Source organism: Geospiza fortis, unplaced genomic scaffold, assembly GCF_000277835.1.
Source record: "Geospiza fortis unplaced genomic scaffold, GeoFor_1.0 scaffold206, whole genome shotgun sequence".
Taxonomy (NCBI): domain Eukaryota; kingdom Metazoa; phylum Chordata; class Aves; order Passeriformes; family Thraupidae; genus Geospiza; species Geospiza fortis.
In genome coordinates this window covers 2,027,242-2,050,826 of record NW_005054311.1, presented here as the reverse complement: position 1 = coordinate 2,050,826, position 23,585 = coordinate 2,027,242, and the positions used below count along the sequence as shown (strand labels likewise).

Sequence of the window (23,585 nt, the reverse complement as noted above, 5' to 3'; positions counted from 1 at the left end):
TTGGGTAATCATTTAGCTCAGGTCGTAGTAATGTAAAGACAATAAAAAAAGAGTAATGTTGTCAACATAAGTGGTGGAAGACTCAGGAGCTTTTGACTTAAGCTAGAAATCCAGGCTGTTAATTAACCTGGCATCTGTAAAGAAATCTGCTGACCTCATCACCATCAGTGTAATTTTCAGCAATGTCATGGAAGTCTGAATGCATGTGAGGTATTAAAGACTTTACCATTATTTCAAGCAGGAATGTTTTTTCATCTGGCTTTTGTGGTGCCTATAGCTTGTTACTGGCCCCTTGCAGAATCAATGTTTGGAATTGTTCTTGCTCATATTGATTTAGTGAGTTAGCTGAAAGAAATTCCCTATAAACCTTTTCCCTAGAGAAAGCTTAGAGGGGAAAAAAATAGCATTAAAAATCAGCTTACTTCCTGTAAACTGCTTTGGTTTTTTTTGTCTTTTTGTGGTGGGAGGGAGTTACACTATACTCACAGATAGATAGATGGATAGATGGATGGATGGATAGATGGATGGATAGATAGATGGATAGATAGATGGATAGATGGATGGATGTATATGTGCACAAACACTTGGCAGTCTCATTCTTAATTGCCATCTTCTTATTCGTGCTCATCCATTTTGGATGAGCTACCATATCCTGAAATTTATTCAGATTGTTAGGTCAGGTATGGAAAATAATTGGTCTAGAGATCTAGGTTCAATTTCACTCTCTGAGGACAGAATTGGTTTTACTTCTGTCAAGAGATGCTTTTCTGTGATCGCTTTCAGGATAAGGAAAATAGTATTATTTTTGTGAAGTTCTGCTTGAATTCTGTAACCACAATGGTTTTAAGAACCATTTTGGATTTTGTTTTCAGGGTTTAAGAAGATTTCTACTTGACTCATGAGATAATGCGACCTTTCTTATATCCAAATCTTTGAGATCAGAAGAAAGGAAAATTTCATACTCTTGATGTCAGGTAAATTATGTAATACTATTGAAGGCAGATATTAAGCAGGCTGTGTTAAAATGTTTAAATAAGGATAAGGGATTTGCCTGCATCCAGGGCACCTGTTCAGAAGGAATAATTGAAGTTGTGATATGAATTACAGAAAAGAATTCTGAATTACAGAAAAGAATTCTCTTCCTAAAAGGAATTGTTCTGATTTGATTGGAAGAAGCAGATTCAGGGTAGTGTGAAGTTTTGTTGCAACCTTATCTGCAGTGCTTTCTCTTTGTTCAGTTGCAAGTTAAAGGCGTGGTGGTATGCAAAATCTGAGTAGTGAAATGTGGTTTGGCATGTTACAACAGCTAGTGATCCTATATCTCTCAGAAGAATTACTTTTAGTCCTTTTAGCTGTATTGCTTCTATATGAAAATCAGATATTTATCCAGCTTGATTGTCTTCAATTTAGGACTTTGGAGTATTCTTAAAATTTATAGAAAAAGCAGATTTATTAGCTCCCCCTCTTAAATGATATTATAAGGCTGCTGCTTATACTCATTGATCTTTGTGGGTCCTTTCCAACATTGTGTTATTCTGTGATCCAGGAAAGACTAGACTAAGTCAGTGTTTACCAGAAAAACACCACGACTTGAGTCCTGGTGGTTCTTGATGTGTTGTTTTGACTTTTTCTCTGACACCCTGCTACAGGGCCTTCTCCCTTGATGGAAATATAGGTCAGTCTCAGCAGCTTCAGGGTGACTCTCAGAGTCTTATTTCAAAACTTGTTTTCACCTGGATTTAAGTAGAGAGGAGGTTTCTTGTTGGGCATAGCTGTGCCTCAGCTCTGTAACATTAACTTTATTGCAGGCTATAACTTAAAGCATATGAACAGGTAAGCAATGGAATACTGACATTTTATAGCACTGCAGTGATATTCATCAGCTATCAGTAATTAAACCTGAAGTTTCATGAGGGGAGTTCAGATTTTCTGATTTTGTTTTCTATCGATCTGGAATTAACTTTTGTAACCTCAAAGGAAAATAAATGTGTACTTTCAAGTCAAAGGATACTGATGCTTACTTTCCAGAGACTCTCAAAGTATTTTAATACTGAAATGTGAGTTGTTTGTACTGCATCAGTAATATTAAACAAATTTATTACAGAGGCTGTGCTGTGTAGTATTTCCTCAATACTTCAGCTCTAACCTGATTTTCAGCAAGACTTGGATTATTCCTATGTGTCATTGTCAAATTTAAGTCCTGAGATGCAGTTTATTTATAACTGCAGTTTTTACTTATAACTGTTGTTTGTAGTATCCAAGATGAAAGATTGTATTAAATTTGTAAGATGACTAAATGTGCTTCCCTTCCTGCCCCAATCTGTTGCTAGTTCAGCTTTCAAAAATGCATTGGCACTGTGTTATCATGCTGCACATACAAGCACCAATCTGAGCTCCACTGGGATTTCCCAACTGAGCTGCTCAGTGCACAGGAGACACTTCTACTTGTGTTCCATCTCTGTCCTTTATCAGAGTGCTCTGGGCTGTGTGCACTGGGCTAGAAAACAAGGACTGCATACATGTTTTACTGCTGTTAATGTTTTTGAGCCATTGTAAATTATTGCTCATGGCTTGTTCCTTTGAAAGGCTGGTGGAATAGGGAATAAAACTGGAAAGAAGTAGAGCAAGTCATAGCTCAGGTAGTGTCTGACTCTGTTAATTTTCATTATTAGGTAAGTATCAGTGGCCTTGCTTTGAACCATCCATATTAAAAAAAAAGTTCCAATGTGCATCTTATTCTCTTGTTTCTCCTCTTTGGAGAATAACATGTTGGCAGCATCGGAAGGGGTAGAAATCTGCCCTGTTGTACTTTAGAAATTTAGCATTTATTTCTAATGCAGATTATAATTATGGCTTCATCTTCCTAGAAAATTATCTAAAATTTATTTCATATTTTGCCTCAGTGAATGAGGTTTTCTTCATTGTATCTTGCTGCATAAGCATTATGGTAGTGTGTAACTGATTTCCTATAAGATCTCTTCCCTGCTTGTAGCTTTGTTTGGGATGTGATTTTTTTTTTCAGTCTATGAAAAGGTATTTAAGAACTATCCAAATAGTAAATCCTTATTTTTCTCTTTCAGGAATGATTTAGTATGCCTTTGAAGGGTGTGCAGAGATCACTACTAACATTGTAAATATCTGCCTTTCAAGACTTGCCAACATTACACACGTAGCACTCAATCTTGGGTTTCAGGAATAATTTCTAAGTAAATTGATCCATGAATGCAATTTTAAATTATTGATAAAATGCCAAGTGCTATTCTGTAATAAGATGGCTGCACAATTGCAGGGTTTTTCTAATGTCATATTTGGAATATTTGTCAAAGACCCAACAGTAAAATGAGAGAGGCAGCATGAGGACAGCACAGGTGTTGTCCCAAGTTTCTGGAGTCTCTGCATGCCTGACTGTGGCCAGAGTGAGTAGCTTTTCTATCTCTGATTGGACACTGAGGAGATGAGATAGGTATCAGAAGAATTTCACCTTCTGATGAATTCAATTGAAGCATCTTGTAGGATCATCTCATAGATTTCTTCTGCCCTTGCAGTGATGAAGTACATTTGTTCCCTTATTCCCTCACTGTATGAGAGAAGAGAAGCTTCCAGTTCTGTCAGATGTGGAGAAGGATTGAGCATGCATGGTTGTGCTGTTGTAGAAAGTACAAAATGAAAAGTTGTCTTCTTTGCCTGCAAGTTTGTGCTGAAGCAACAATTAAACTCTTAGATTTAATGGCTTAATTTTATTTGGACATAATTGCCGTGCTTGTTGTCTCTTCTGGTTATTTTTGTAATGTCTCCTGTGGACTATTTGTACTCTGGGTTGAAAGAGAATGTAGGAAAGCAGTTTATTCAGAGGCTCTTCAGATGCATTTGAAGTAGCATCAGGTAGTTTTCAAGTGGTTATACTTAGTCCACTGAATAAAATTCTCTCCAGTTTTTTGTCTGAACATCTTCCCATGTAAAACCTGCAAAGCTTCTGGGAAAGATTAAGATTACCTTCACAAAGAGTCACAATAATGGACAAGCCAAACAAAAATAGTAGCTTTTAGCCTTTCATTTAAAAAGCTTTTGTAATGGACTTAAAACTTTGGATTCTGGCTACAGGTTGTCAGGCACAACTTGTATTTATTTTGCTGTCATTGTTCTTCTTTAGCAGTGTTACAGATAAATGCTAGGATCTGTCCACCTTTCTTTGCTTTTAGTCCATTAAATTTGATTTCAAGTTATAAAGTACTCTGGCTTCTAACACTGCCCTGTGTTCTTGAGGAGGTGTGGACTAAGTATGTAGTTGTAATGAACTGGGCCAAACTATTCTCATAGAATCATGGAACAGTATGGTTTGGGTTGAAAGGAACCTTAAAGATCATCGAGTTCCAGCCCCTCTGCTCTGGACACTTTCTCCTAGACTGGATTGCTGAAAGTCCCATCCAGCCTGGCTGTGAACACTTCCCAGGGTCACCCACAACCTGGGCAACTTGTTCCAGTGTCTCATCACCCTCACAGTAAAGGATTTATTCCTAATATCTAATCTAAACTGGCCCTATTTCAGTTTAAAGCCATTCTCCCTTGTCATGTCATTACAGACTCTTGTAAGAAGCCCCTCTCCTGTTCATTTTTACCTGCTCTAGGTTCTGGAAGGTGCTATAAGGTCTATCCAGAACCTTCTCTTCTCCAGGCTGAACAACCCCAGCTCTTCCTGCCTGTCAGCGTAGGAGAGGTGCCCTCAGACATCTTTGTGGCTTTCCTCTGGACTTGCTTCAACAAGTGCATGTCCTTCTTATGTTGAAGACCTCAGACCAGAATGCAGTACTCAATATTCTGAATGTGTGATGCAAGATTGCAAAAAGATAAAATTCTGTGAAGAGTAAGTGTGAGCACCTTACAAAGGTCTGCAGAGGCAGAGTCATGTCTTTATAGTGGTGTTTTTGTAAATCGGGTTAAAAAGCCTGGTACTAAAATTAATTTTTTTTTCTCGCATCTGATTTTGATGGGGCATTAAAAATCTTTGATACTTTTAATTCTATTTCCTATGTAATTTTCCACTTTATTTCTGTTGTGATTTGACCCCGACTAGCAACTAAGCCCCATGCGGCCACTTGCTCACTGCCCCCACAGTGTGCTGAGGGAGAGAATCAAAAGGGTAGAAGTGAAAAACTATGGGTTGAGATATTCAGTTTAATCAGGAAAGCAAAAGCCACATGTGTGGCAACAAAAGTGGTGCAAGAATTCATGCACCACTGCCCTTGGGCAGGCAGGTGTTCAGCCATCTCCAGGGAAGCAGGGCTCCATCACCTGTAAAGTGACTTGGGAAGACAAATGCCGTTACTCTGTATTTTAACAATCTGGGCTATTTTTTTTTCTGTCTCTGTATTTAAAATATATTATGTTTTTGGGAAGTTTCCACAATCTAAATAATATATGGAGTCACATTAGTTGAGAGCTTGCATAATCTACAGTGAATGCTGTAGATTAAAGGAAGGATGATGCATTCCATGAGAAGTAGACATTCTCAGCTGCTGTTTGGAGTCTTCGTTAAATTACTGGGGATGGTATGCCTTCCTAATGTTATGCACTCAATTTTAAAACAGTTTGAGGCATGATCCAACAAAAGGAACATAATGTATTAGTAGCTCATTAAAATTCAAATTGTCCTTAATTCATAGCCTGTGTGTCATGCCCCTCATGGTTTTATTCTGCTTCTAATGTTGCATAACTTGGTTGAATCTAATGCTTTATTTAAAATTCTATAGTACTCCTTTCTGGGGTAATTTGTTTTCAAATGAAAGACAAAAGAACTCTTAATTTAAATGTTTGTTAATAGAATAAAACATGAGGTTTCCTTAGAACGCTTATGTCTAATCATGGGCATCAAGTGTTCTGTTTTATTTGTCTTATGTTCTGCAGCAATATATTCCTGGGGCAGAAGGAGTTAGCAGTGTTTTCCAAATTCAAAACAGGAGGCTTTATTTGTATGTATTCATAGCAATTTGTACAGATATAGCTAAGCTTTCCTGTTAGAGCTAAAAAGCTTCCCCTCAACGACAGATTTCAAATGTTTTGATATAGTTATGCTTCAGACAGTGCAATGCTGTATAAACATTGTAGGCCCTGATCACTTGGCTGATGCTTATAGCAGCTCATTGATTTGAGCTCAGTAAAATAAAATCTTCTGTAAAACCATGATAAAAGCTAAGGCTGAAGATGAGAGATTTCATACTACAATAGTAGATCCTGTGGCTATCTCAGCATGATATTCCTGGTGAATGACACATTGTTACTTCTTTTCATAGAGAACTGCTAACAGGCTTCTCTCAACTTTTTTACAAATATTCTTCCAAAAAGTAGAGGAGCAATTGGTAGATTTGTATTACTATTGTAGATGAAGGTCTACAATCAGAAACTTGTTTTCTGGTCTAGGGAGCAGTGCAGCAGAAGGAATAAAACATTTTGGGTTTAAAGTAGCAAAGTAGACTGAACAAATGGCAAACATGGCAATAAAATTATTTGGCTTATGATTGAATTTTTCATCTGAAATTCATTGTGTTTTTGTGAAAAGCTATTTTATTTTTCAAGGTATACCAAAGAAGTAGCTTTTTCAGCTGGCATGCTTTGCAAGTTTGGTTTTTTTTAACATGTGAAATAAATCAGGATAACATAGGGATATATGGGAGCTTTCCATAAAGATTTTATAATGTTCAGTTCAGTGTGATGAATAATTAAATTTGGCATTGTTGTATAATAAGTAGGCTTAATATTGAAGGCAGATAGTGCCTGATCCAACTGCTTCAATTCCCAGAAATGGTTTCACAGAAGCCCTTCCAGGTATTTCTTCATTTGCACCTGTACTTACTGATCCTTTCTGAAAAGTCTGTGCATGCTGTGCTTTTGTCACCACCTCAGAGCTGAAATGCTGGTTTGCTGTGAGAAGAGCTCTGGCTAAATGAGTTATCCAGCTAGTAAAATATTGATGTTGGGAGCCTAGTTCTGGCTGACATTCCTTGTGTCACTGTTTGGCATGGTACTGGATGCTGACACCATGGTCTGTTGTGTTGGCAGGCTGCTCCTTAAGCACTGCTTTTGGATATTTAGGGTAGAGGATATGCACTCTGTGCTTCTCAAGCCCTTGGACAGTGCTGCTGTTAGAATGATAGTCATGAATGCTCGTTAATATATTGTAGCATTTAGATCAGGTTACATTACAGTGAACTGACTCAACAATTTGGGATCTAATAAAAGCTTTTTTGTTGGAATGGAGCTCTGTTGAATATATTTCTTTTTCCATCTCAGTGTTTTTCTTTTGTTTGAGATCTGCATATAGTCTCCTTAATTTGGATTCTTAAAAGATTAATAACATCAAACCTTACATAAGTAACTGTGTCATTTTAAATGTGCAGGAGGAGCAGATCTGTTCAGAGAACACTTGTAGTTGTGTGGTTATTTTTTAGAGCAGAATTGGAATTTTTTCAGAAGTGTGATCAGTACTTTGTGTACAGTGTATTGATTTTTCTAGAAGATAATGAAAACATCATTTGTTTCAAAATAGCATTGCAGAATGTAAAAATTTGGGGTGCGGGGTGGCCATGTGGGGTTACTTGAAGTGTATGTCCATAGTTTACATAAATGCCCTATATATGCTGTTAGGAGAGGTAAACCTATGATTTTCCATGCTAACTTTGGAAAGTGAATATAATTCTCTTTTAACTTGAGCATTTTGAGCAGGTGTAAATTGTACACTGTGTGCTCCTTTGTCACACACTGCATAAAATTGATATATCTGGGATGTTACTAGCGATCCTCAAGAGGCAAACCTCAGACTTGCAGCTCTAACAGAAGGCTTGACCTTTACCAAATACCTGCTTTACCTTGGTTTGCAGGTGTAAAACGAAGGTGTACGCAGACAACCTTCCCACGACGAGCGTGGTGATTGTGTTCCACAACGAGGCGTGGAGCACGCTGCTGCGCACGGTGCACAGTGTCATCAACCGCTCCCCGCGGCACATGCTCGAGGAGATTGTGCTCGTCGATGACGCCAGCGAGAGAGGTAAGGACGGCGCCCGTGCCCAACCTGCTGCTCCTTGTGCTTCCAAAACTGAGGCTGGCTTGTCTCAAGATCTCTGCTGGGCAGAGTGACTCCGAGATGCGTACAAGTCTCTTTTCCCAGCCTGGCAGTTGAAGAAGGAGTCAGGATTCTTTTGTTCTCGTTCTCAAGGTTGTTTATTTATGCAGCCTCCTGCTGGGTTCAAGTTTGCCCCCAAGCAGGCTGCACGGGTCCAGATAGCTCAGTCCTCTTACGGGATAGACTGCTGGAATACTCAAGCAGTTCTCAGCCTCTGGCAACCTAGCATGCTTAAGTGATATCAGCTCTTTAGTGATTATCAGCTCATTGTGATTTCAGCTCTTAGCTTGCTAGGTGCCTAGGCAGGCAGACGCAGGGGAGAGAGGAGAAGGCAGTTTGGCATTCCAGTGATGTCTTTATTGGGTGGTCTCTGAAGGTTCCAGTGACAGCTCTTCTAACCAGACTAGGATAAAACAGCCTATTATATAGGATACAGGGGGATCAGAAATTGTCCAGTAGCAGGGGTTAAAGGAGAAGTGACCTATAGGCTTACAGAGAGATAAGCAGGAGTCCAAAGGTGGAAGAGAGGGGCTTCTAGCTATTCACGATGACTTGGCATTTCCTATCCTTAGGTCTCTGTTCACCACGGGGCCATTGCAGGGCCTGTGCTTGCTTACAGTTTATTATTTCTTATCTATTTCTTACTCCGACCCACCGCAGGTCTGTCTGGCAGGTTGAGTTGAGGCACACTGGCTGCCTTTGGGGCGGTGTTATGTTTTTATACTAAAAACTATGTGTACATTATTTACCATAATAATATGGTAAATACTATTATATTTCCCAATATAATACCTAATACCTATCACCCATGTTAGACCATGTGTTTCTACTGTAAACCAATCCAAAATGCCACCATCACAGCAGCAGATTGAGGCCAAGAAGAAGAAGGAGGAAGACTGGACACACCCAGATTCCTCCATCTTGCCTCTTGAACCCCCATTCTAAAAACCGCAAAATTCTACATTCTCACCCTATGATAAATTCACTATCATTGTAATTAAACGTTCATGGCTTGTAATTCCTCATATAAGGTTGGTGATTTTTTTCCATGAGTCAAGATCAAAGGCACAGGGGTCTTGGTCACTGTGCCAAGGTCTCTGAGCCCCCTGTCAGGGTCTCGAGTCCTCCAGGGCAGCCAGAGGAATTTCCTGGGTTCCGACATCCTTGATGTGGGCTTAGCCCTCCTTAGCAAAACACAGCACCTGGGGCAGGGGAAGGCAGAGGGAGCAATGCTTATTTTGAAATACAGATGGATCATTCTGCACTGATAGCTGGTGTAACTTCATCTGTCTGCTTACTTTTCTGTTGGCAGCATGGACTTTGTGTTTTGCTACAGTTTTAGTGTTTTGCATTTAGAATTTGATCACATTCATACAGCTTGAGGGCATTTAATACTTGAATCACCTGGTGAATAATAGCAAAGGCAGCTCTGTTTGTTGCACACATTTAAATTTACTGTCATTGCCACCGTTAGACTTGGTCTTCAAAGGGATCAATTTTGATTATTCAGTTCATGGGAAGTTAAAATTCAGTTTCTGTGCTGCAGGAGGTTCCATTTCTTAATAAGTAGTGCTCCAGATGAAAACTCCATACTACAGAATGACACTTGCCATGCGTAATAAGCAAAACTTGAAGCTGATTTTTTTGTAAAATATAATAATATTATTTAGATTTTAATCTTCATAGTATTTTTAATTGCAGTATATTCAAAATAAAAATAATATTCTATATAATACTTAACATTTAATTTTGGTTAATAGTTGATATTTGTCTTGTTCTTTACTTAATATTTCTTGATGGTATGGGTTATGAAGTACTTTTTTTCCTTGTGTTGGCAAATGGAGGTGAGAGAGGGTAATACAGGTTTACTAAATAAAACATGTCTATATTTTTATATTGATCCACCTTTTTTTTCCTCCATTTTGAAAGTTTTCTACTGGAACCAATGTAGTTGGCCACTAGAGAAAAAGTTGACAGTCATCAGTTGTAGGCTGTTGCCTGTATCAGAAGGAATTCCCATGTGTAAGACATAGAAGGGTTTTACAGCATGCTGACATCTCAGCCTGTTGCTTCTCATTCTAGTGATGCAAAATTCATGTTTTGCTGCCTATGGTAATTCCAGCTTCATGGTAAGATGTCTGACTGTTGTCCAGGTGACAAGATCTGCCCAAGATCTGTGTGTATGAAGAGAGGAGCTGGATTTGCCCCAAGTAACCCCATGATACATGGCTTACAGTGTAAGGGGAGGTTTTAGGATAGTTAAGAACTTACCATGGTTAAGGGGAGCTTTTGTAGCTGAAGAGCATTAGAAGGGGATTCTTGCTCTACCCCTAAGGTGGTAGCAAACATACTGAGCTGCCCCCAGGTTCTGTGTGTGTGCATGATGTCTGGCTGGTTGGCTGGGTCCGTGTGGGGTGCAGCTGCCTGTGGAGCATGGACAGATCCCACCAAGCTGATCTCGCACCGCTCTGCTTTCCTGGGGAAGCACAGCACACACACTTGGGCTGTGTTTTCACTTGTCTCTGCTCCTTTCCTCTCTTGGGCACCCTCACTTGCTTTTCTTTTCCTTTTTTACCCAACTCTAAGTGCTTCACCTAATTCCAGTACAATTTGGAAGAAAGAACAGAAGCATTATATACAATTACATTCCAGCAGCAGAGGCGAAATGCCTATGCAAAGTGCCACAGAAACGTGTTCCAGATTAAATGAGAGGCACGATCAACTTTTGCTTTTACAAAGGCACAACATCAAATTTTTGCTTTTTGCACTTGTGGGTAATTTGTAATTATACTTCTTGATTTGTTGTAGTTTTTAACCTTTATGTAAAAATTCTACATTTTATTTATCAAAATAGTTCTTAGCACTAATTCAAATCAGTGCTAATTATTATTTGTGACCGGTCAGCTTTCAGTGTGACCTAGAAATAAAGAGCAAGCTAATATTAGAATATGTAGACATCATATTACTTATGTTTTGCCTCTTCAGTTTCTGTTTTAGAAAAAAATCAATTTCAATGTAGCAATAAGATGTCCTCACTATGAATCATAGAATTTTAGTCCACTTAAAAAAGCAAGTGGCTTTCTCTAGATAAATTATCTCTTTCTGGGTTTGGTAGTGAAAACATATTAACTTAATTCCATGCTGAAAGATAGAGCATTTCATACTTTCTTTGGTGCTGTTACTGAACCTGTTCCAGCATTTCTTTTTGAAGCCTGTGATCTTCATTTCAGATCACTTAGGCATCTTCTATTTGTTGTTATTTTCAACAATTACTGAGAGGTTATTTCTGTTTTCCAAGAGCTTGTTATGGTTCCATCAAGCATGCTTTTACTTTAAACAAAACAGAAGGGTACGATGCCTGAAGATGTGAAGGGTTTGTGTTTGCTACTTAAGCATTCTGTTTGTGTTGAATTAAACCAGCGTACTTTTCCAGAAAAATACAATGTTCAGCCTGAGTATTGTATGTTGAATTCTAACATCAGAGTCATTTTAATTGGAATAAAGTAAGCTTTCAGTCTGCCTGAAGCACACTTTGTACCTGCTAGTGTCATGCTCTTAGAAGAATGAATTTGCATAATAGCATGCATTTATTTACACCCAAAAGAAAAACACTGGAGAAACAAGACATATCTGTAAAATTGTTCTCTAGTTACTGATCAGAACTGCGATTTGAATTTTGAAGTATTGATCTTTGGTAACTAGTTTGAAACAGTTAACAGGAGAAATCATGATTAGCTGCTACTTCTGACTAGGTCAGCACCCAGTAGCCAAGCGTGGCACTGGGAGAGACCACATCCACAGAACTTAGCTACAGAGATGCAGGTCAAAGCAATGTGACTGCAACTAAATCCTGCCAACAGTACTTACTAAAATATTCATACTTCTTAAGAAAACATGTTTGCATGCTTATTAAAATGATAAACCTGTGTTTTATTGTAGTTTAATTTAAAAAAAGGGTTGAAACCTAATTTTTCATTTATATTTATATCAGTGTGACTTGATAATAGAATTGGCAAAATATTTTTCAACTAATGCACTTAGTTGACTTGAACTGAATATATTTGCTCTTTTGTCTTCCTTAGTTCTGCTACTTCCACAAAAGATGCTCAGTCCTAGGTAAAACTATGCTCCCTTTTGACAGAGAAAAGGCTTGAAAAGAATATCCACCACAAAGAGTTATAGTTATACCTATGAAACTACGTGAATTCTTAATGTTCTAAATTAGAAGTACTGTAGAGGTGTTTGGTTTTTAAAAAAATATTATCAAACCTCACTCTGTTATGAAGTATATGAAGCAATGCTAAAAAATTAGTCAGCTCTAATCCTGGGTCATTTATAAGCAGCTGACTTGGTAATGCATAAAACTTCTCATCTTAGTGTTCAGTATAGAATTTAGTATGACCAATAGGTTTGTATAAAAAGTCATCTTCATGGCTTTATCCTGATGTTTCCTGTAGGCCAAACTGTATTACATTCATTAAAAGATTATGCAAATATTTGGGGTTTTTTTCTCTAAGGGAAAAAATCAAGTCTTCCTTATAAAAAACTATTACTAGTTTCTGGATGCATGACTAATCAAAAAAGCTAGTTTCCTGCTACTTGAACAAAGGGAGCAATTTGTAAGGGATGTGTATTGCTCTTAGAGACGGTGTTCTGGAGGGAAAATAGCTGCTTAGATTTGAACGTTTTACCCTAACTGCTGGTAGCAGAGGAACTTCAGAAATCTGGATGCCTGAATTATTTACTATGCTTTTATAGGGATGAGGGATCAAGCTTTATCTTTTCTACATATTTTGCTGGAGTTCTAGTGGTATTTTAAGGATACAGTTACAGGAGGTCTGTCACAATGTTTTATTCCTGGGAATAGTCCCTTCTGCAGTTTTGAACAAGGTGATAGTTCATAAGAATGTTCTTATGGACATGGTTAAACATGAGAGAAGGACTGTTCTTGACCTTTTTCCCTCTGTAGTGAAAACACTGCACACATCTCTGATTCTTTCTTAGAGAAAAAGAAGTTAAAAGTACTTGATAAATTGACATTTTAAATACTTTACCCATAAAATGTAGGTAGGGCTCAAGATTTTCATATGCAATATATTGAGCATGACTTTCTATATGTAAGTTTGTGTTTTATGCAAGTTCTTGACAGTGCAGTTGTATTAGTGCAATCTTTCTCTCTTCCCTCTGCCAGAATTTTGCCATTCTGTTAATGTAACTACATTCAAGAACCAATGTCACAGGCCATATTAATTCATTTAAGTTTAAAGTGAATGGAACTACTTTAAAAGCTTATCAGTATTACATCTGAGATGTGCAGAGAAATATTGATTTGTGTGACTTGCTCATGAGCACAGAGAGATATGCTGCACACTCTCTCTGTGTACATCATGTGTACATTAAAGCTATAAACATAGCCATGATAATAGTTCTTTTAAATTAGTGGCTTTGGAAAGATACACTGTAAAGAGATGAGACTATATTCGCTGCAGACTCAGTCATGATCTCTGTGCTCCACCTCAAAAGCCTTGCAAAATGTTCTGACATGCACACTTGGTTGGTACTAAGAAATATGTAATAATTTGAGTCTCTGTTCATATGCAAAGTAAGAATTAAGTTGCTTTGAGTTTCTCTGGAGACAAATATTTAGATGTTTTAAACTCATATGTACTTTTAGTGCAGTTTAGCTTTCAAGACACGTCAGAATTTGTTTCTGTGGGTTTTAGTGGCAGTCCAACAATGCACAGAAAAACATGAGAAGGCAATTAGAACTCATTCATCTGGAGAAGTGGTAAGGAATGGTAATCACCTTCAAGTCAACCCTCCTTCTTGAGGTTTGTAAAAGAGTCACTAAGAGTTCATGCTGAGCTTCCCCCCGACCCCTCCAGTGTCACACTTATTTTTGTATGAGGTACTTTTTACCTTATGTGAAATCCTACTGCAGGCCATGCATTGTTGTGGTACAATTTTCAACTCCCATGTGCTTTGAGTGTACAATCTAATATTCCATAGCTGAGCAGTAAGACTATTTGGCCTTTTTTACACATTTTGAAACTGCGAGTTATTGCAGAAATCTGTTTCTGTGACTGTCCATTGCATTCTCCTTCACTTCTTTGTTCTTCCTTTGATATCAATCATCACAACCCAATAGCTCTTTGCAGTACAAGTAATTTTGAGTCTCTGGGTGTATAGTAACTGACTGCTGTATTTTGAATAACTTGTTCTTCATAATTTGTGCTACGTTGAGATTTGTTGGTGTTACAGATTCTCATTTATGTGTAGCTCACTATATATTTTTTTAGCTGTTACAGTGATAATCTTATATAAAAAATATTAACCAGAAAATCCTAGAGAAAGCACAATAGAAAAATCAGTTTGATTGTGTTTTAAACTTCTCACAAAGAAATTATCTGCATTACTGTAGGAGGCAATTCATTATATTCAGCTAGTCAAAACATTTCTGTATTTCCTTGGTAGAGAAGTCCAAGAGCACTTATGCATGTTGTTGAAAATAAGTGTCACATCTCTGCTGTAAATACTTGTGAATCCCATCTTGGTTTTGTCTAAGTGTCCAACCCTCTCTTCCTTTTTGGGTTTTCCATAATTAAGAAATAAAGAAGAGCAAGAACTTTCTGTGCTATGGAGTGAAACACTTGGGAGATGTGGAAAGGAGTATTGTGAAATGTAGAAGAAACTAGCTGAGAAAGTAGAAAAAGGATAGACAAGAACAGGGGAAATGTATCTTGATTCAAGTCTCTCCATAAAAAAAAAAAAAGCTGAACTACATAACTAACAGTTTTGATCATTCTTTACAGACTTCTTGAAAAGACCACTGGAGAGTTATGTGAAAAAATTAAAAGTACCTGTTCATGTGATTCGAATGGAACAGCGTTCTGGATTGATTAGAGCAAGATTAAAGGGGGCTGCTGCTTCTAAAGGCCAGGTCATCACCTTCTTAGATGCTCATTGTGAATGTACAGTAGGCTGGCTTGAACCTCTGCTGGCAAGGATCAAAGCTGACAGGTAATTATCCATCTATTCACTCATCTTTGGTTTTTTCACTTACGAAATTTTCCAAGTATTACAAAATAGCCTACAAGCAAATATCTACTTTCTGAAGAGCTGAATAAATTGTCATTGGTGTAAGGATAAAAGGCTAATTCAGTTAAACTTTTAAAAGTAAAACTCTGTTTCAAGTGAAGTCTATATTGGGATGCATGGAATAATGTGTTAAATAGTGGGAGCAATGAATGAAATTGAGGAATTAGGGAAAATTGGGGTCTTCAGTCTGCAGCTTGGCCTATTCCTTCATGAATTGGGTAGATATTCTCAAGAAAGGAATCAAGCCCTGATTTCATGTAGCACTACCATTGTGAACAAGAACTGTTTTCAGGCTCTCATTGTGATTTCTTTATTACATAATGGTTTTGATTGTGGAAATCTGGGCTGTGTCTTGGTCTTCTGGAATGTATATTCTAAAGTTAGAATAATTACTAGAATCATGCTGATCTACACTTATATACATGATGGAAATTGTATTGGGGATGAAGGTGAGAGAATTGTCTGCTTTATAAAATATCCCTACATCTGAACAGTAGCTGTAGTTGTGCACTAGGCTGTTAGTAGTCTACACATTAAATAGAATAAAATATGGTGCTGAAGATCCCTAGTTTTTTATTGTTATAGATAAAAATCGCACTTGAAATTTGATGTTACAAAACGTAGTGTTACATGATGAGTAAGCTACAAATAATGAAGAATCTTTGTTCAGCACTGTGCAAAGACAAAGTAAACTTTGTTGTCATTAATCAGGTTTTGTGAGACTACAATACATACATTGTTACAATTTGTGCAAATATCTCCACTTAAGTCCTTTGAATTCAGTTTCATACAAGCAGCCTCTGAATCTTTTTACAGAGCTTCCCATGAGAAGAGGCCTGCTTTGAGCATGGTTACTTAAGTGTCTTTAAGATGATTAGAATTGGTTTCTGTGAATATGTATGTTAATAGTGTCAGGACAGCAGATGACAAGGACACTTTGTGTCAACTGTGATGCAGTAGTTGTATATTGTTAACAATTACTGTCATCTCTTAGTCCTGAGGATGTATAAAAATACTTACCCAGAGTTAATATCCATGTTTTAATTTCAAAATATGCAAGTTACTTTTACCACTCAACTAGAAACAAGAACCTCTTGTTTTCTATCTAATCACTATGTAGCAATGATAAAGTTGGGATCCTTATTTCTGTCTGCGGAGGATGAATATTTATTACTGGTAATAATGCAAATATGCTTAAAAAAAAGATCTGGCACAGCCAAAATTGTATCAGATTTACAATTATCAAGACAGAATTTTAGTATGTTTCCTGTTAATAATTTATTGAATAATGTTGTTGAGAGATGGTATAAAAATTTCAACTGTATGTGTAAAAACAATAATTAAAAAAAACCAAACATCTTCTTTACCTTTTTGAGTAATAGATTGTATTAGTTTAAAATTTAATAATTTTGCTTCTTTCCTTTTCCTAGGAGGACAGTAGTGTGTCCCATCATTGATGTAATCAGTGATGACACCTTCGAATATATGGCAGGTTCTGACATGACCTATGGTGGATTCAACTGGAAATTGAATTTTCGTTGGTACCCTGTTCCTCAAAGAGAGATGGACCGACGGAAAGGAGACCGAACCCTCCCTGTTAGGTAATGAGAAATTATTAAATTGTTTCAGATCTTTGTCTGATATCTGGTTTTTATTATAAACTCAAAAGTAAGCACTTCAGGTTGTTAAGTACTTAGTCAAACGTTGTAGCATCTTTTTTGTCTGATTGAAGGAACAACATAGCAGTTCTTGCATGGATTGGTTGTCACTAACTTTTGGTAGAAGTAAAGGAATCAATCACTTTGTCACTTTGAAAATATTTTTCAGTTCTATGTTAATTACTGGAGAATTACTGGTTTTCAGGTAACACTTATAATGATGCACAAGATTTTAATACAGCTTTTTTTCTTTTTTTTTAATTCAACCTTGTTTTTATCTTTTATTATAACAAAGCAAACTATATTTTGTAAACATGCATTGATTTTTTTTTGTGGTATATGCATGTATATATATTGGTGTATGTGCATTTATATGCAAACTTTAAGTCTTAAAAGGTGGGATGGGAGGTAAATTTATACTTGGATGTCATGTAGGTTTATAACAAAAGTAATGAGGAAGATAGCTTGTGTGTAATGTGTAACTTCTGACAGTTGCAAACTTATATTTTCTGTCCTTACTTTTCTGAAAGCTGGGCATTATTTACTTACAATAAAGCTCAGGATCCAGCCTTTGCTGGTTTTTGTTGTTTTTGTTTGTCTTTAGTTTAAGAAATTAAGAGGTCTTCTCAGACCTCTTTATTCTCTTCCCTCTGTTTCCTTTTAGCAGGGGTAAAGACATAAGTTTTTAGTTAGCTTGTGACCTAGCTTGTATTTAAAGTGTCTTTCAGAAAAAGCCCTAGACATTTCAGGATAACAGCTAGTAATATAAAATCATTTATGCTAAAAGTGTAAATAACTGAACTACAAAATGACATAGTTATGTCATTGGCTTAACATGTAATTTACTTTTTGTATGTTTGTTGTCTAAAAAAGTTGAAATTTGGGAGATGTTTCTAAAGCTCTGAGAAACTACTAGCAGAGTTTTATTTTTTTGTAGCAATAAGGAATCTGTAAGGAAAATCTGGATGCAACCTTGACCATACAATTTTCTTGTATGAAGCAATAAAAGTGAAAGCAAGCAGGCTGATTAATGGCCTCCCAAAACTCTTTCAGGAACAGTAGCCTGAAGTAAAATTTTCCTGTGTGAAACTGGTTTCCTTTTTATGAGTTACCGGCATTGGAGGCAGAAGTCTTTCTCAGGAATGACAGCAGCTTTCTAGGGACTGTTTCTCTATCCTGACACCAGTTTGAAGTGAGAAGATAAGGAGAATTGCAGCTACCTAATTCCATCTCTGAAAAAATTTGAGCTAGCAACTACACCAACAGTAGCAGAGTTTGAAGGGAAGCTTACTGAGAAGGAATATGCTAGGAACTTGGGAAATAAACAGCTACTTTGTCAGTGTAAGTGTGAAATGTATCTCAGCATGTTTTTACAGTGACCAATGTGATTTTTTTTTTCTCCCCCCAGGACACCTACAATGGCAGGAGGCCTTTTTTCAATAGACAGAGATTACTTTCAGGAAATTGGAACATATGATGCTGGAATGGATATTTGGGGTGGAGAAAACTTAGAAATTTCCTTCAGGGTAGGTAAAACTCTGCTGGGCTTTATTAATCATTAGTTTATTAATCAGGACAGTGCACCTGGAGTTCTGTAAAACACAGATCTGCCACCTGCACCAGTGTCCTCTTCTGTTGCAGCTGGCACACCCCTTCCCTGTTAAATTCCTCCCGCAGAGATACAAAAAGACTGTATCTGCCAGTAAAAAAGTGCATGATGAATTGTTGGTATAGCTTTGTGATTAAAAGATTAAGATTGTTATTCTGAAGAATGAATGTTTGTGTGTTGAAAGGAATTCAGGTAGAAAAGCTGTTGTGAGAGCAGCAGTTAAGGGTGATGTTGTCAGTGCATCGTTTAATGTGCCAATGACATGTGAGCACCTCTGTTACAAACCCTGTCTTCTTGCTCTTTACTAACTTCATGATTTCATGGATTTGTTTGGTTGTGGACCTAACCGGTGGTATTCTCATTTTCGTTCCTACCAAATGGCACCATTTCCTTGAATTTTATTTGTCAGCAGAAAGTACATAGGTGGGAATTCTGAAGTACTTCAGCTTTCTGAATCTGCTATTTTTCAAGATCCAAGATAAAACTGAAAGTATTTTCAGAGACTTGGGAAGTGTGTGGGTTTTTTTACGTGGAGATTCTATTTTATAATGGACTAGTTTAGACACCTGGTAGTTCCTGTGATTCATGTGAGCCTTTTCCTTCCTTTGTCAGGAAGGGGTCAGCTTGCCCCGTTCTTTAAAGTAATCTCTGGCTGATGTGGTATTGCTCCATGGGTTGAAGTACTTTCATATGCTGCCTTGCTTGGGTTTGTGAGCATCTTTAGCAGTCTAGCAGGAAAAAACATGCAGTTCTCTTCCATGCAGTTCTCTTCCGTGCATTTGTTCTAGACCTCAGCTAATGTTGTTTCCCCACCTTGAACAGAGGCAAGTGATTAATGTTTTGGAGCTTTTTTTAACAATAATTGTTCTGTTGCTTCCAGATCTGGCAGTGTGGTGGCACTTTGGAAATTGTAACTTGTTCGCATGTTGGGCATGTGTTCAGGAAAGCAACACCGTACACTTTCCCAGGGGGTACAGGGCAGATAATCAACAAAAATAACAGGCGGCTCGCAGAAGTCTGGATGGATGAATTCAAAAACTTTTTCTACATTATTTCCCCAGGTGAGCAGGTCTTTGGTTATGAGAAATGCTTATTTAGAATTAAAATATTGCTACTACTGGGAAATAACATGAGTATTTGTATAAGAATGTTATTGCTTTGAAGTTTGTTAAGACAGAACTCACTTAAGGTGTACAAAAAGTAAGGTCTTAATTGAAAAATAATTTTGTTAGCCAGAGATATGCCCTGAAGGGGTTTTTGTTTGCTTGTTTTTTAACATGAACATGATTTATGAATGAGCTTCCTGTGCAATAGAATTGAAGCTCAGTGGAACATCAAAGAGCTCAGTTGTAGTGCTGAAAATTAGCCATCCAAAGTCATATTGCAATGTGCTGAATTTTGGGCTCTGGCTCCCATGTTGTAGGCATTCCATGCTGAATACATCAGAAGTGATTTAAGTGAAACCCAGAAGGAGGAGTGGCAAAAGTGAATTTGTATTTCACTATCTAGAGTATAGGGGCAAGTTGCCAATATAATTGACTGTGACGATATTTATTATTGCTTCTTTATGTGGCTGTTAGCAAAACAAGAGGATGTAAAATATGTGGGAAAATTTCCCGTAAAATCAGATTTTCTGCAAAAAATTCAGGAAAGGAAAGGAAGCCTGGGAAATATTGAAGTATTACTTTCAACTACAGGTTATTTTTGTTGTTACATAAAAAGACAAACTTCAGGTAGCAAAAGCCAACCTTTCTAAATACTTGAGCCATTAGACTTTATGTATTAAGTGGTATTTTTATATACCACATCTGCTTTTCCAAAGAAATTTCTTTAAAAGTAGTATTTCCTTATGACCTGCTTATTAAACCTGCATTACTGTTGACATTTAAAAGCTGTAACACAATGTAGTATGAGTCTGAACAGTGTCAAATTTTAGATAATGGGTTTTACAGACACTTGTGGAAGCAACTGACAGTGCAGCTTCATGGTGGTTTTGTCTTAAAAGAATGCTTTACTCAAATGAGGCTGTGTAAGACTTCTAATTTAAAAAAGAGTCTTGCTACTATTCAAAGCTTTTTAGGTGCAAATCAGAAGCTAAGAACTTATTGTTATTGCCCTGTTGTGTAATTAATACAGCATTATGAATTCAAACATGAACATGTAGAAATATTCAAAAAAGTTGTGTATAAATAGGTGCAGTCTTTTTTGGTAAAGATTGCTCTTATGCATCCATGTCAAACTAGATTTTAAAAGGTACCAAGTTACAGGAAGACCTAATTATAAAAAATAATCAGGTTCCTTTAAAAATGCAAGTTACTGATAAGCTGTGATGAGGCTCTGTTACTTTGTATATCACCTCTGTATGCCTTTCATTTTGTGAGGTAAGTGTAAGCTACAAAAGAAGTTACACTCTCTGAATTTTGTAGGATTGGGTTTTTTTGAGATGACTTTCATAGCACTGCAGTACTGTAGAATATGCATGCATTCCCCAAAGACAGTAAAAATTCTGAAACGGTGAAAGTAAGTTAAGCAGTTATCTGTAATTGCACTGTATATTTTGTTTCCTTTCAAAAGATGCATGTCTGCATAATTTGTATGCTAATGGCCTGAGTGATTGTTGGATAGGGATGTGCTCTGGCCGAGCTGCTCTGAGAACATCTGCACCTGCCCCCTGTCACACGCTCCCGTTTGTGTCCCCGTGACCGTGCACTGGTTCGATGCCAGAATTTTCAAGTGTCTTGAGAACAGGATAATATTGTATCTGAACAAGTTGGGTTATTCTGAAATTGATTTGTTGCCTGAGGCTGTGAGGAGAATGCCCAGTACTGTGGGTTATTCTTTAGCTCTGATGAAAACCTGTTGTTCAGAGAAGGAACACACAAATGTACTTGGATCTACTCATGCCTCTCACCCTCCCAAATCCACACAAGTTGTGAGAGCCAGTAGATATCAACTAACAAGGATTACCATTTTGGGAAGTTCACAAGCAGCTTATTCTTGTTATTCTGAAATCTCCAATTTTAGCTGAGTGTTGCAGAGTGTGACTTTGCCCATTGACAGCAAATAGCATCAGTACAGGTCTCAGTAAGTCCCTTAGTTGTTTAGGAACTCTCCTAGTTGTTTAGTGAATCTCTGCTAGCTTGGCTCACTTAGCTTTTCCAGATATCCTTCTAATATAAAAATTTAAATGTATAGTTCTTACAGAGTGCTGGTGTAGTAATCTTCAGGCAGAACACAGTGTGCAGCCTGTGAAACTGTTTGCTGGTACAAATGTGTACTTTCAGTATTACTGTGACAGTGTCACAAGCCCTTGCAAGGAGCAAGCTGAGGATACTTAGGCTGATGCTGGTTTGCAAGCCTTTGGTGCAGATGAATGAGGAAAACAAGCAATCCTCTGTGCACCTAGGATTTTTCTCACTAGTTAATATGGATGCAAAAAATTGGATTTTGGAGGAGATAATATACTGACAAGCATCACTGAGCCTAGCTAACAAGACACACTTGTTTCCTCCTTTATATTTTCTTTCCTCTTCCCCTAAGATAGTGAATCACAGAGGGATTCATTCAGGAAAGCAAATGTAAGATTCTCAGGTAGCTTTCCCACTTCATGTAATCTGTGTTGGGAAAAAAATGTCTTGCTGCTTGAATGATAGGAACTCAAGAGACTTTTTACTATTGATATAATGTAGTTAAATGGAAAGCTGCCCTCTTGAAAAGTAAGCCTGAAATCCTTTCCTTCTTTTATAAGTATGATCCAATAGAAACTGCTACTTGTCTGTACTAAGCTCGTGTGAATTTTAGAAGCCACCTGTCTGCTTAGGAGTGGTTAGGTACAGATGGAGGCTGGGCAGGAACGTGTTGCAGCTGCTGCTTGGCCAGAATGAAGCCTGTCCCTTTGCAGGCAGCAGCTCCTCTCCCCAGCAGTACAGGCACTGGCTGCAGGCGTTTCTCGTGAGCTCCTGGCTTTCCTTGCAGTCATGTCTTACACCAGGGCCCTGTTTCCCAGACTATTTGCTCTTCAGCTTTCAGAAAACAAATCCAGCATGTGAATAATCTGTTTCCTGGCTCCAGTCATTCTTTCTGTGGACTCTGCCACTTTATTTCTAGTGCTGGTCATTCATCACTTTCTCCAGCCTAAAAGCTTAGGGCTGTATTGTCCAGGATGAGGAGGCTTCACGAGATGTTGATGTCTGTCTCACAGCTTGCTGTGAGGGGACTGCCTTGCTTTTCATGGCAGGGGTAGGGGAGGGAATAGGGCTTCATCTCCCCTCACCTGCTAATCCTTCATCTGCATCAGCTGCTTCTGGGACTTTTTGGATTTCTCAGGCGTGTTTCTCCTGTGGGCTGGCTCCCCGGGGTTAAGTTAGCATCTGTCAGCATGGGAGGTACAGCAGGAGTCTGAAGGTGAGCAAGGGAAAGCTGCCCCTTTGGCAGCAGCAGCAGCTCAGAAGTATTAGGCTGGTCAGCTTTGCCCCAAAGGGTGTATTCTGAGATATATTTTGGGATGTACCCGGGAGGTGTATTGTCCTGGGACTAAGTGGGCTGGCATAAAGCCTGGATAGACAGCACTGTGGAATTACCTAAGCAGGAGTCACCTAGACAGGGACAGGGTTCATTATCCTGAAAACTGGGTCTGTAGACCTCATATCTCATCACTGCATGCCCTGGCCTCTAGCCAGGCACAGCAGGTCAAGGTTCAGTATGTAGAGACTGGAAATGGAAAAAATTATTTATGGTTGATAGGGAGGACAGAGGAGGGACTGAGTCCACATCTTGCAGTGTAGCTAAGCCTGTGTTCAAAGTATAAACTAAATGTTTCTATGTGGTTTTGTGTTCAGATACCAGTCCCTATTAGCATTGATTGAGAATGCAAAGAATGTAGCTATACAAATTGGTTTTAAATTATTATTGCTTATAGAGTTTCATAATACTAAATAAAAACAAGTTATATTATTTTTATCAGAAGGCTAGATTTAGATGAAATAGTTTTCATACTCTGCTTTTGCAAATGACTGAGCAATTTATAATCATGATGATAACAACATGCTATTTTTTTTCCAAGGAGTTTAGCATAAATATATTGCCACACATTAAACTTGGGCAAGGA

General features: G+C 37.8%; 1 protein-coding gene across 1 annotated transcript in view; it reads left to right on the top strand.

Moving 5' to 3' along the window:
• Positions 1–23,585, top strand: part of GALNT1 (polypeptide N-acetylgalactosaminyltransferase 1) — a 61,970-nt gene that overhangs the window by 29,277 nt on the left and 9,108 nt on the right. The window contains exons 4-8 of the mRNA XM_031055658.1: positions 7,872–8,038; positions 14,926–15,133; positions 16,642–16,812; positions 18,278–18,395; positions 19,359–19,539. Coding sequence (XP_030911518.1) covers positions 7,872–8,038; positions 14,926–15,133; positions 16,642–16,812; positions 18,278–18,395; positions 19,359–19,539 — 845 coding nt within the window. The remainder of the gene's footprint in view (positions 1–7,871; positions 8,039–14,925; positions 15,134–16,641; positions 16,813–18,277; positions 18,396–19,358; positions 19,540–23,585) is intronic.